This window comes from Choloepus didactylus, chromosome 2, assembly GCF_015220235.1.
Source record: "Choloepus didactylus isolate mChoDid1 chromosome 2, mChoDid1.pri, whole genome shotgun sequence".
Classification (NCBI taxonomy): domain Eukaryota; kingdom Metazoa; phylum Chordata; class Mammalia; order Pilosa; family Megalonychidae; genus Choloepus; species Choloepus didactylus.
In genome coordinates, this window is record NC_051308.1 from 109686159 (window position 1) to 109700110 (window position 13952).

Sequence of the window (13952 nt, forward strand, 5' to 3'; positions counted from 1 at the left end):
GTGGCTTACATCCCTGTAACAGGCCTTCTCTGTTTACATCACGATACACATGCAGTGTCTTTTCCTTTACCTGTTCAATCACTTCTCCCAGAGGGCTGCCTTTCTCTGTGCTTTCTCGCTTATTCCAGACATATTTCTCTTGAACTTTTATCTAAAAACATACACACAAAATAAAAACAAAAAACAAGGCTACTTAACCTAAGGGTGAATCCATGTCTAGTTGAGAAGGTAGGAGGTTAAGGTTAACAGGAGTCGTTTTAATCTATTTTTCAGGTCCTGTAAGAGACCTCTGTACGAGTATACAAGTAAACACTTACTAGTACGTTCCATCTGGACCTTGTAACAAAATGTGTAAGGGATTCTTATTTAAAAGGTCTAGGATGAGGCCTTGGCGTATGCATTTTTAACAAGCTCCTAATCTAATCTGATGCGATTCTCATTTACATCCAGATTTGAAAACCCTGGCACAGATCATATCCAAGAATCACTGGCGTAAAGAATAATCTTACCAATACATTTCTTCTTTCCAAAAAAGATCTGGACAAAATTATGTAGTTTAAAATGTGCTTAAAGAGGTTTTATGGCTGTGAACATGGGAAGTCAATGAATCAATATGGATTTCACCTTGCCACCCACACAATGGGAGGAGCTTTCTGCTGCCTATTTCACATGGATAAATCAGTTTCAAGTTGTGAACCTACTCTGAGCAAAATGTATAAAAGAAATACAAAATGGTATAGTTATTCTAACTGCAATATCAGTTCCTCACAGACTACCAGGTACTCAGAGCACCAAGAAGATAGAACATACATGAAGACTGTCAAACACCAAACTTCTGGAATCTAGTCACCTGGCTCAGAAAGCGTTCATTTGCAGTTTTGAAATTCTTCAGCCAAGTTGAAGCCTCTAAGGGTTGATCAAAGCGCTGTTTGTTGTAGGTGGACTGCAGAAGATCCCGACAATTTTTCACCCAATGATGAGCTAACAAAAGGCACAAGAAACAAAGTAGGAAGGAACTCACCGTATTCAATTCACAATACTCTATGCCTCTTAATGTTATGGGAAATGTTTTTAGTTTCCCATATATAATTTGTAAACCCTCCTTGCTTTAGGGTTTGTCCTATCCATCTTAGACCAAATACCATTACAATCGGTATACAAAGCATACTAAGTGGATTAAATGTCATCTTTGCTTCCTGGCAGTTTTTAAGCTAAGTCAAAAAATGTGGATGCTTACAACACTGAACAAAGGATATATGCAGAGTGTGAGAGAGGGAGTTTTTAAGATCCATCCTGACAACTCTAGAACTCTGAGAAACAGTACCATGTCAAAGGCTCAAAGAGTACTCAAAATTGTTAACTGATAGTATTAAAGCCTGTGTGACCTCTAAGGCTTGAGTTCATGTTTTCAGGCATTAAGTCAATGTGAGGACTGCCAAGCCAACACACTTCGTTCTAGTATCAAAAAGCTCTAGAGAGCTTTTAGCTTAGTTTCCTCTTGTCGCATGTATTTTATCTTGTAACTTGCTTGGCATTATCGTCATGAAGAAATCATGAAGAACTAGCTCAGACTGCTTTACATCTGGAGCAAAGGCTTTTCCTTTAAACCCTCAGAGCATTGTCAGAAAATTAAAGCCACAGGGTTACCCCCATAACAAGATATTTAAACTTGACATAGTGAAGATAGGAACTTCTCACCATCTGGGATATGCAGTATCAGCCAGTCCTGTTTAGCACAGAAATGAATAGCATGGCAAAGACTGAGGGTTTTTCCAGTTCCCCTTTCTCCATCTAAAACACTTGTTGTTAAAGAAAACATCACCAGAAGGGATACTTCTACTGTCAACAGCACTCCTGTATCTTTTTCTCCCCCACCTGATGGGGAACGCATTAGCTCAGAGGGTCCAGGCAGGCAGGAAAGGATACAGAGAACATACCGAACAGCTGGATGAGCAAAACTGGTATTTTTCAGATAATGCAGAAGCTCTAGGGCTGGTTTCCTTACCATCAGGGAAGCTTCACTGAATGTCTTCACCTAATAAAAAGGAGGAGGAGGAAAGAGAGGGAGTGGGTGGGGTGTGGTATACACTGAGCCTAATACAGCAACCAAAGGCATCAAATTGCATGTCTTTAATTTATTCAGTTGGGAGAGGCTGGGTTGATATTTAATTTGAAAATCTACCCCATGTAATTTAGCTGAAGTCTGAATAATTATCTTATACCAAGTAACATGGTCAGCTTTTGATTATTCTTGTGAATGAAGTACAGATATTACACCAATTAATGACAATCTATAAATAACTCAGACATCTCATAATATAACTGTATGCCACACTTAGGGTCGATGTAAATATCTGATGTATGTAAAGCACTTAACAAAGTATCTGTCACATGGTAAGCATTCAATAACTTAATTTTAGTTAATTCTTATTCTAACCATCTAGACTTTTCTCTAAAACTATACACAAGACAGCTCAGGAGCTGGTGTGGTCAGCTGACCCACAATTGAGGCTGATGGTATACCTTACACCATCTGCATACTGACATCAGTTTATGTGTTCATTCACCTTTTATGACTAAGAATACTTTTATGGAAAATTTTTGCCAGCACTGATATGTGTGAAAGTGATTTGCAAATAAAGTAATTATGTCTACTAATAACAATAAATATCTACACAAATACTATTCAAAAATACATTAGATAAGCTTTGTGGGTATTTTTGAAAGGAATCCTAAGAAAACAATTGGATGGGAGATGGAACAGAGAGGTAATTGCAAACGGTAAAAAGTGCAACCTTTGAAAACATGATACAGATATTAAAACAGAAATGCCAGATTAGGTAATGACAGTATTAAAATAAATAAACAATGGTAAGGGCATTGGCCTTCACTTACATGGAAATTATTAAAGGATGAATAATTACCTCGAGGACACTGGTAATTACACCAGTCTGAAAGCAACTTGAAATGGTTAATTAAAAACAGGCCCTCCCATCTGAGAGCAGGGACATGAATGGACATTTGCACAGAGGTGTTTTTGGAGAGTATGCATGATTTATAATGGGTGGAGGGGGCCTAAGGGTACATCGACTGAGGAACAGAATGGTGAACTGTTGTGTGTACATACAATGAAATACTGAGCTACTGGGAGAAGGAGTGAAGCTGTGAGACAAGCAAGGAGGTGAATGGATACTGTAGACAGCTTTTTGAGTAAACTACGCCAGAAACAAAGGCAAACACTATAGTGCCTCACCAATATGAATTAACTACAATGTGTAAACTCAGAATTGAACCTCAGAGCACAGCTTATCAGGGGAACGCTTATTGTAATGGTCCCTAGATTGTAAGCCCTTACAGCAGTCACATCTATTCCTGAATTGTAATGGTTATCTCTAAATCCTGAGATGCTGATCCCTTTGTGTGTAACCTGATTGATCCCTAGAATTTTGGGTATCTGTGTGACACCTGAAACTCAGAGCTAGAACTCGGCAGATATGAATGTCAGTATTAGCACATATAGCAACTGTTAAAAAAGCTGAAGAAGAGTCCAGACTTCAAATAGAGATATGAATGAAGCAGATGTGGTTAGGACTAGGGCAAATCGGGCCAAAGGGTAAAGGACTATATTGACTGCGTTTTAAAACTTCAAATTCCACGTGAGACCAAGGAAAGAGATGTTTAGTTGGTAAAAGATCTGTATTTCCTGAACAATTTAACTCGCACAGTTGGTTCAAATACCATAATTACATGGAACTTTTAACAGGAAGTGAGACCTGGTAGGTTTGCATAGGTTAGTGTGAAATAGCGACACATCCCAAAGTAATTTGGGCAGAGAATAAAAATACATATGCTGGGGGAAAATGCAGAGGTGTTGGGCTTCCTCACCTGGATTGTTGCTGAAGTTTTCACAAACACTGAGGACTGGTGTTTTCATATGCCGAGCCCTCTATCAAGGGACTTGCCCTTATGAAGCTTGTTACTACAAAGGAGAGGCTAAACCTGCGTATAATTGTGCCTAAGAGTCTCCCCCTGAGTATCTCTTCTTTGTTGCCCAGATGTGGCCCTCTCTCTCTAGCTAAGCCAACTTGGCAGGTGAACTCACTGCCCTCCCCACTGCGTGGGATCTGATTCTCAGGGGTGTAAATGTCCCTGGCAATGCAGGATATGACTCCCAGGGATGAATCTGGACCCTACATCATGGGATTGAGAACATCTTCTTGACCAAGAGGGGAATGCAAAATGAAAGTTTCAGTGGCTGAGATTTCAAATGGAGTTGAGAGGTCACTCTGGTGGGCACTCTTATGCACTATATAGATAACCCTTTTTAGGTCTTAATGCAATGGAATAGCTAGAAGTAAATACCTTTGAACTGCAACCCAGTAGCCTTGACTCTTGAAGACAATTGTATAGCAATGTAGCTTACAAGAGGTGATAGTGTGATTATGAAAGCCTTATGGATCACACTCCCGTTATCCAGTGTATGGATGGATGAGTAGAAAAATGGGGACAAAAACTAAATGAAAAACTGGGTGGGTGGGGTGACTTGGGTGTTCTTCTTTACTTTTATTTTTTATTTTCACTTTTTCTGGTACAAGGAAAATGTTCAAAAAATAGATTGGGGTGATGAATGCACAACTATATGATGGTACTGTGAACAACTGATTGTACACTTTGGATGACTGTATGGTATGTGAATGTATCTCAATAAAATTGAATTAAAAAACAAAACAAAACAAAACACAAAAACAGGTCCTCCTAACCCTGAAGCTAGAGATTCTACTGTTTAGTCTTAGAACAGTTTAAAATGCTATTACAGATGATTCCCTCTGGTTGTGTCCTAACTATTTCTAATCTCATATTGGTGTCTCATCTGATTTCCTTAAAGCAGAATGAAGAAATGACATCTTCTGGCTCCTAAGCTAAAAAATCACCTGAACAAATTTGGTAATTAATTAAAAAGGAATAATTTCTGAGGCTGAAAATAATTCAGCAGGAGCCAGTAAGAACCAACGAAGCCAATAAACTATGTTTATTGTTAATCAAGAGTTCTCTGAATGCCTATAAAGAGAGTCAAGATTGTAATACACTTCGGGTTGATGTTACGGCCACAGAATTAAATTTTTCTGAAAATTTGTAAGAAGAAAACAATGATGCATCTAATCCAAATGGCACTTCTATTTGGCTCAAGAAGGTATTATGTTCCACCCTCCCAACCCCCTACCCCATAGCATATTAACTATTTTCATGATATTTTGCTCAGGCAGATATTAAATTCACTTTAACATTCATTCAAATGCCAATGTTTCTAGAAATCTGCTGCATAATCCAAGAAAAAACTAGATATTGTTTATTTATTTAAGAATAATTTACCTGGCACCAAAAAGGATTTAAGGTGTTTAACAGAAGCTAAACATTGGCTTAAGGTAACTGTAGCAATTGTGCTATTCACAAAAGATAATCAACAGCTGAATTTATCTGTTTTTCAGATTCAAATTTCATCTTCTATGGTTTTCTACTCACTCAATCCCACCCCTCTGCTATCAACAGTCTGTGTTCTGGGCTCCCCACAATTCCCTGTTTTGAGCACCTGCATTAAAAAGCGGGGAGGCAGGCCATGGGGAAATACAGTCTTCAAATCCTGGAAGGGGATGTTGTAGTGTTGACCTTCATGCTGCTCCCCATGCTTGGCCTATGAAATCAAAATACAAATAGGTAATGGGGACTCACACAAAGTGACAAAGACTTTGCAAAAGTAGATTGGCCTTGTTAAACCATGCTGGAGAAACATTCATCTACTCATCTAGAAAAGGTATCTTTCTTTCATTTCTTCTCTCACCCCAAAATGCTGGTGGTTGTCCCTAAATCCACAGTGTGTATATGAAGCTACTGGTGGCTTGAATGATGAAGCCAGTTGCTCAGCAACTAGATGTGGGAATGCCAGAGACAATTCCTGCCACCTGGATTCTTCTGTGGTGTATACAGAGATGCTCCAATCATGTGACAAGATCATCTGCATGCTGCTGTTTCCATAGAAACCCTAGAGGAACTGGCAGATAAAGGGACTACAATTTCAAAGGGAGCTGAAAGATATTTCAATGACCTCATTCATTTATTCCATTCCATTTTATGCTTGTGAAAATAGGTGAACACTAGAGACATAAATAAAATAGACCCTGCTGAGATGGTGTTTTGGGTAACAGGGTTATTTTTTTCTTCTGCACAGCCCATGTTAACATGGGAAGACTCAGACAGCAGGGACAGGGATAGAAGGAGAGGAAAAGAAAGTTATTCATTACCTTCACATTTAAGGACAGACCACACAGCTAATTTCATTTATGAGAGGCATAACAATGCTGGGGAAGGAGAAAAGAAATCAATATCTAGTCTAATGGGACCTGAACTAGAAAATGCAACACTGGATACTGCTAGAATGCTGGCTTCTGCTGACGAACTTAATTTTAAATGCTGCTCTTCTCATAAGATAATTAGTTCCCTCTCCAGACACTAGGAAGTCCATTTTAAAAAGTGGAGACAGCACTAGATTGGTTATTAGGAAAACTGTGTTCTGTACCTGTCCTGCTGTGTGATCTTGGGCAGGTAATTTGATTTCTCTAGCATTCTTCATACCAGGGATTGGTAAACTATGGCCAACCACCTGTTTTTGTAAAGAAAAGGTTTAATGGAACACAGCCATACCCATTTGATTACGGCAGAGTTGAGTAGCTGTGAAAGAGTTGGTCATGGTCCACCAGCCAAAATATTTACTATCTGGTCCTTTAAGGAAAGATCAATAATAACTGCTAAACTTACCATGTGAGGAATTGAACTCAGTAAGTATTTACTTTGTACCTACTGTGCCCAGCAAAATCCTTGGCACTATGGGGAGTTCACTGGTAGGAATTAGTTCAGAACAGATGTGGACTGATCTTTTATCTCTATCAGGCACAGGGGAGGTCTGCATTCTGAAATGCTGATTCAGTTGCACTGTCTGTCTGACTGTATGTAAATCTGCCAACTTCTTTAGATTTCTATTTTCCTGATATTTAAATGAGGAAAGTAACACAAATTATTATCCCTGAAACAAATCCACATACACATTAGCAACTCACCGGGTCACTCTCACTGGTGCGGGAAACAGCTCTGGGACTCTCAACTGGAACCTGGTTATCTAGGTGAGCAGCAATGCTTTGGGGTGCCTGGGTCCCCGTATGCAAAAAATATCCAGGGTTCAACTGTAAAATAAATTGTTTTAGTGTTTTGGAGTGGTCAGGCTTTTTATACTTGCTGTAACACTGAGGGTGTATGCCATGTATGTAATGGGAAAATATCAGTAACATACATTTTAATTCTATATAAAAGGGTCCTTGTTATTATTTATAAATCTAATCACATTACTGATACCCTGATTCTGTTACAGCCTGTGTATTACCATGTCAAGGTTCTGTCCCATATGGGGATAAATAATTCTCTTAGAGGTTGCTGGGGAGCATAGCATAGCCAATAATAATCAAAAGTAGGAAACTTCTTATAGTTTTTGCAAACAGTGACGAATGGTGACCAATATTGTACAGTTCTCATCTGTTTAATAATCCATAGACACCTCAATTATCAGGGGATTAGTGCAATATTCCTAACTATTTCATAGTTATAATTACACTCCCTGCAACAATTTTCTTGCTAGCTGTGCCCTGGAATGAAGACTCTTTCATTAAGGACATTTAACGATGGAGTATGTAAAGCATTCAGCTAAGTGAAAGGCAACTCAGTGAACTGTACACTGAAACTTCTTAACCAAGGAGGTGGGGAGAGATGAGATTTCAGGAGACAAATCTGAGGAAATGCTAAGTGGAGAACCCTAAAATTGAGCTTAAGGATAACAGGCCTTAGGCAAAAGTGAAAAGATGCCAGTATGAGGGAAAGATTAGGGTATGAAGCCAGAAAGAATCAGGAGAACAGGGATGTGAGAGATGCAAAATGGGAGTTGCTTCATAAATCAACAGATAATATGAAAGCTGCCTGTATTTAAATTTAGTCTAATCAAACAGCTTCTTGAGAACAGAAAATATATATTCTTTGTTTGTACTCCCCCTTTATAACACTTACAACCACTTTGTTAGAAGGCTGTAAACTCCAGCCTGTTCATTTCTCCTAGTCCATAAGATTTGTCCTCCCAAATCATAGGTTTAACCTCAGGTAATCAAAAAGCTTGTATGGATCCCTACTACTGTCAAAATAAGTCTCAAATTCCTGAGCATGATAATCCAGGCCATCGTGATGACTTCATATGACCTATCTAGTCTCATTACTTCATAAACTCCAGCCACTCAACCATGCTAAAACATGTGTTTCACCTTTATTCATATACTTCTCATTCTACTTCAACTACCCTCCCTCTCTATTTAAATTTTACCCATCCTTCAAGGCTCATCTCTGATGACACATTCTCTGGGAAAATTTGTCAGACACCTCCAGTCAAAAGTAATTATCCTTCCCTGTTTGCTAACAATACATTCTTTGTATTGCCTGACAGTTTTACTCTGCCTTGAACTGAATGTGTGGCTGTTGTTAACTGAGTACCCACTAGATGCTAGGCACTATAGTGTTTTACATGCACTATTTTTGAGCCCAAAATCCTAGAAGACAAGTATAATATTATCATCCCTGTTTTACAATGGGGCTAACTAAGAAACTAGTGTTCAAGGAAGTTAAAAAATTTTGCCTAGGGTCACAGAGTTGGTAATGGTAGCACCAGAATTCAAATCTAAGTCTTTCCAATTACAAAATCTCTGTTCTTTTCAGTATAGCATGTTATCTTATATTCAAGTCTCCTATTCCAGGCCATACATACTTGTGAAAGAAAGGATCATATTTTATTCATCTTTGTCTCTCCTTCTCAGAGTACCTAACACATTACAAATATTTAGTAATCATAGATTTCAATACAAAGTAAAGGGGTAACATAATAGAATTGTTTCAACTTTGTCTGAGAATGTATGATGGTAAATTAACTGTGTCCACCCCACCTCCCTTGCCTGTAGTCCCTACTCATACACATACTGCTCTTCTGTTATGTTAAGCAGTTGAGAATTCAAGGTTTGTTACCTCAGCGTAACATTCTGAATAATATACCCTAGTACTAATACTCAATTTTGTCTACGATGGAGAAAGTACCATATCTCTTTACAAAATAGCAGCCAAGTGAAAAGTGAAAGATATTCAAAGGCCACGAGATGGTGCTATTTCTACAGTAGTCCTATGATTTTAGAGTTAGGCTTTTTGCAGCAAATTAAAAGCTAACAAAATGGATTCCTTACTTCTCACAGTGCTATATGTGGCATCACTCAGCTAGTCTCTAGTTTCCAAGGAAAACAACTATATGTACAATTGCCTCTGCATGGTTCCTGAATGAACATCATACAGTTCCTGAAAGAACAGCATTCGTGAATCAATCAAGCAAGTTACCCTGAACCAAACAACAAAAACCAAAATATTCTCAGCAACACCTCTCCAGTCTGGCCTGAGGAGGTATTTTTTGTCTGGTATTAAGGAGAAATGTCAGACTTCTAGCATAGTAAGTTTAGACCAGAATCTATCCCTGCTTTTATTTTTATTTTATTTTATAATAATGGTTTATTTTATGTTAGGTTTATCATGAACCCCTAAAAAAATTAGGAGGAAGGGCTCCTTCTCTGGGAAATCTAATCTGCAATTTAATTATCAGATGAAATGTGCCCAAGTTGCTCTGGCTCAATTATCATCCCTCAGGTCTTGGCTCTGGGATTTTTTCGTGGACCCTACTAATACAGGTTAGGTGCTCCTCCTGGGTGCTGTAATAGCACTGTACTGTAATTTATTTATCAATTTTATATTTAATTAAATTTAATTAATTTGTTTTTATTCATGTTTCTACCACTAGACTGAGCTTCTTAACATGGTCCATGAGATGCAATATACCATAGGAGTTAAGGCCACAGGCATTGAGTTCAAATCTGACATTTAGTTCGAACTCTGCAACTTCATAGCCTGTTACCTTAGGTAAATTACTTAGCCTTTTTGATCCTCAGTTTCTGCCTCTGTGAAAGAGGGATAATATCTACCTCATGTGTTGGTCATGAGGACTAAATAAGATAAAGCACTTAGCACACTGCCTGGCACATAATGAATGCCCACCAAATGAAAACTATTTTTAGAATCTTGCATACTCGCTTCATGGAAGGTACTGAGAAATGATTTATTAAATAATAAAAAGAAAAAAGTAAACCAACAGAGTGGTGTTTTTCATATATAGTTTTACCATTTTGTTCAATCAGCAGATGCTGAAGTTCTTAACTAACAACTTATTTTTACTTTAGATACTTTATTAAGGGATGATAAATCAGATCCTGTATACAATAAATCCACCTAAAAACAAGAAGCTCACATAAATAGACAGTCTGTACAAAATGTTCAGGTCAGTTAGAACTTACCTCATGAACCCTTGAGATAAGCCTCGTCATTCCTTTCAGCATTGTCCTCGACTCTTAAAAAAAGTGAAAACGTAAGCCATAACTGGGAAAAGATATTTGCAACATGTAAAACTGGCAAAGGAATAGTATCTAAAACATATAAAAAACGTCTACAAATTGACAGAGAAAAACAAATGAAAGACATAAACAAGCATTTCACAGAAAAGGAAACAAAAATGGCTAGTAATCCCAGGGAAAGATTTTTCAACCTTATTACAAATCAAGGAAGTACAAATTAAAACCACGGCAATGAGATACCAGTCACAACCACTATATTGAGAAACATGAGGAGTTAAGATAACACCAAGTGTTAAGGAAGCTGGGAAGCATTGGGAACTTTCACATATTGTTAATGGGAATCTAATTTGGTACAACTCTCTTGGAAAGCCAATTTGAAATTATATTTTAAGTTGAAAATGTGCAACCCTCTGACCCAGAAATTATACTTCTTGGTAGTCACTGTAGAAAAACTCTTATCCATGTACCCTGGGAAACAGGAATAAGAATTTTATAGTAGTAGAAGTATGAATTAAAAAAAAAAAACGGTAAAAAACCTAATGTTCATTGATAGAAGAGTGGATTGAAATACAGTTATACAATGGAATATTAGCAGTAACAAGAATAAACTATGGTTACATGCATTGACACGGATAAACCTCAAAAAGCTAATATTGAGAGAAAACAATTACAGTATGATATAATTTATATAAACTCCAAAATCATAAAACTTAATTCATTATTTGGGGTATACACATATATGTAGTATAACTGAACCAGAAAGGCAAGAGAATGATAACCACAACACTTAGAATAATGATTTCTATTGGGAAGAGGGAAAAGGATAAGACTGGGGCAGGGCACATAAAGAAATTGGTAATGTTCTGTTTCTAATGCTGGGTAATGGGTACACAAGTATTTGTTTTATTATTTTCATGCCATGTGTACTACTGATAGGCTTTTGTATGTTGGAAATGTTTAATTTTAAAAATCTGAATCTTTTGGGAGCTAAAAGATGTTTAAAATATTCATATGCAACTGAATATCCAGAGGTGATGGAATAACTAAATTAAATCTCCAGATAACTAATCACCTTATTTTGGTCAATAATTCTCACCTTTCTTACAACCAAAATCTTAACAACCACAACAACAACAGAGTCGTATCCATTTAACAAACATTTACCAAACAACTATGGTGTGCCAGGCTCTGTGAATACAGTGGCAAACAAAACTGACATAATCTGTGATCTAATGGAGCTTACAGTACAGTCAAGAGATCACATAAACTCTTGAGTTTCATCTCCTTTTAGTTTTCAAGTTTACTTTTCAATGAAGATGCCAATGCATTCCTTTAATCAGTCATTCAAGAAATGTGTGATGTACAACATTGTGAACATTAACACTGAAATATGAATTTGTGGTTAGGTTGTAGATATGTTACTAGAATAATAATTTTTAAAAATATCCATAAGACTGTATAGCACAAATAGTGAACCTAGAGTAAACCATGGACTATAGTTAACAGTACAATTATAAAAACATTTTTTCATCAATTATAGCAAACTTACCACACTAATGCAAGATGTTAACAATAGGGTAGTATATGGGAACTCTGAATTTCATGCATGATTTTTCTGTAAACATACAACGTCTCTAATTAAAATTGAAAAAAAAAAAGAAGGAAGGAAAGAATGGAAAGAAGGAAGAGGAAAGGAAGGAAGAAAGAAAGAGAATTGTATGATATGCTTCCACATGCCCACACTATACAGGGTACATACAATGGTGAATATGACAAGCATGCTCACTACTGGCTTGCCTCCCTTTTATCCGTTGGATTCTAGGGCTCTTTTGCTGTATTAGAAAACCAGAAGTCTACAGAGGCAGTTCCCAAAGTGAGTTTGGTGAATATTAATTAGTCCTATAAAATACACCAGCATTCCACGGCCAAAAAAATTTGAGAAATGCAGCACAGCAATTGGTTTCTAGGATAATTACAATACATATTAGCAAACTGAACACACTGCGAAAAACTACATTAAAGAGACTTTTGCGTCCCAAACTTAGCTGATTTTGGAACCCTTGGAACCCCTCTACTGCAGAATACTATCATCACTGTTCTCCTGGATGCTGGTGGAGGGGTTGCTGTTGTGGAGTAAAGCAGTGGCTGTGAGCCGGCACCTAGGACCAAGGATGAAGTTCTACTTATGCCACAGGTTGGGGCAAGGCCCCTATTCTCCCTGTTCTCCTCAACTCTGTCTTACACGGCCCTTACACTGCTGTTCAACACCGCCCAAGGCCTATCTATACCCACAATTCAACACGAAGGTGCAGAAAAGAGTTAACAATGCGGACCTGAGATAGCTATCCTTAGAAAGATCCGCTTATAAGTTTGGCCCTTAACTGGCTTCTTGGAGCTTGGATATCAGGCGAGTTCCCACCATTTCTAGAACTGATGAGTGGCTCACTATGCCACTCTGTACAAACAATGTAGTTTATGTTGAATACCTTCTTTCCTTCTGGGAATCTGGAATTTTGGTATGTGCCAGGCAGACGATGCCTACAAGACCAGTCCCTAACAAAAACCCTGGGTACTTCAACATGCTTCCGCAGTACACAACATTCCACATGCGTTGTCACAACTCCTTGCCAGATGAATTAACTGCATTCTGTATGACTCCACTGGGTGAGGACTCTTGGAAGCTTGCTCCCAGTTTCCTCTGGAATTTGCCCACTGCCCTTTTCCTTTGCTAATTTGGCTTTGTATCATTTTGCTGTAACAAATCGTAGCTGAGTATGACTATATGCTGAGTTCTGAGTCCTTCTAGCAAATCAAAGAACTTAGGGGTTTTCTGGGCAACCCCTGACACAAATACCCAGCACTTGGCACTTGTATTAGTTAGGGTTCTCTAGGGAAACAGAATCAATGAGAGGTGTCTGACTATAAAATTTATAAAAGTGACTCACGCAAACTGTGGGTATGCACAAGTCCAAATTCTGTAGAGCAGTCAGCAAACTGTCAACTCCAAGGAAGATGTCCAATGAACTCCTCAGGAAATGAACTCCTCAGGAAATGAACCGGCAACTTTGACGAACTCCTCAGGAAATGCTTCACTGGGCAGCCGAAGAAGAAGTGAAGGTCCTCTATCTGTCTCGTAAGTCTTCAACTGATTAACTGGATTAAATTCAGCCAATTGCATTCTCTCATTGTGGGAGAGACGCCCTTTGGTGAGTGATCAGTTACAGCTGCAGTCAACTGACTGATGATTTAATAAACCAGCCTGTTGGTTTATTAACCAGCCACAAATGTCCTCACAGCAATTGTTAGGCCAGTGTTTGCTTGACCAGGCAGCTGGGTGCTATCACCTGGCCAAGCTGACACATGAACCTAACCATCACAGCACCCAGTATTAGCTCGTGCCCATCTCTATCTGCTACCCAATACCACCTG

At 38.2% G+C, this 13952-nt stretch overlaps 1 protein-coding gene and 1 long non-coding RNA gene across 6 annotated transcripts in view; one reads left to right on the forward strand and one right to left on the reverse strand.

Annotated features, from left to right (window-relative positions):
- The window catches only part of LOC119526585, a 38568-nt gene extending 31755 nt beyond the window's left edge, over window positions 1–6813 (forward strand). The window contains exons 2-3 of the long non-coding RNA XR_005215213.1: window positions 4889–5191; window positions 5487–6813. This is a non-coding gene — a long non-coding RNA (uncharacterized LOC119526585). The remainder of the gene's footprint in view (window positions 1–4888; window positions 5192–5486) is intronic.
- Window positions 1–13952, reverse strand: part of DAP3 (death associated protein 3) — a 36779-nt gene that overhangs the window by 7607 nt on the left and 15220 nt on the right. For 2 of the 5 annotated variants that reach the window (XM_037825797.1, XM_037825796.1), the window contains exons 2-9: window positions 10467–10519; window positions 7110–7232; window positions 6572–6655; window positions 5588–5689; window positions 1927–2035; window positions 1699–1791; window positions 851–981; window positions 71–151 (exon numbers count right to left, since the gene is read on the reverse strand). In XM_037825797.1, the coding sequence (XP_037681725.1) occupies window positions 71–151; window positions 851–981; window positions 1699–1791; window positions 1927–2035; window positions 5588–5689; window positions 6572–6655; window positions 7110–7232; window positions 10467–10508 (765 nt within the window). In that variant the 5' untranslated portion in view covers window positions 10509–10519. Of the gene's footprint in view, window positions 1–70; window positions 152–850; window positions 982–1698; window positions 1792–1926; window positions 2036–5587; window positions 5690–5836; window positions 6215–6571; window positions 6656–7109; window positions 7233–10466; window positions 10520–13468; window positions 13503–13952 lie in introns of those variants that run through there. The other 3 variants (XM_037825798.1, XM_037825799.1, XM_037825800.1) reach the window with 3 other exon arrangements.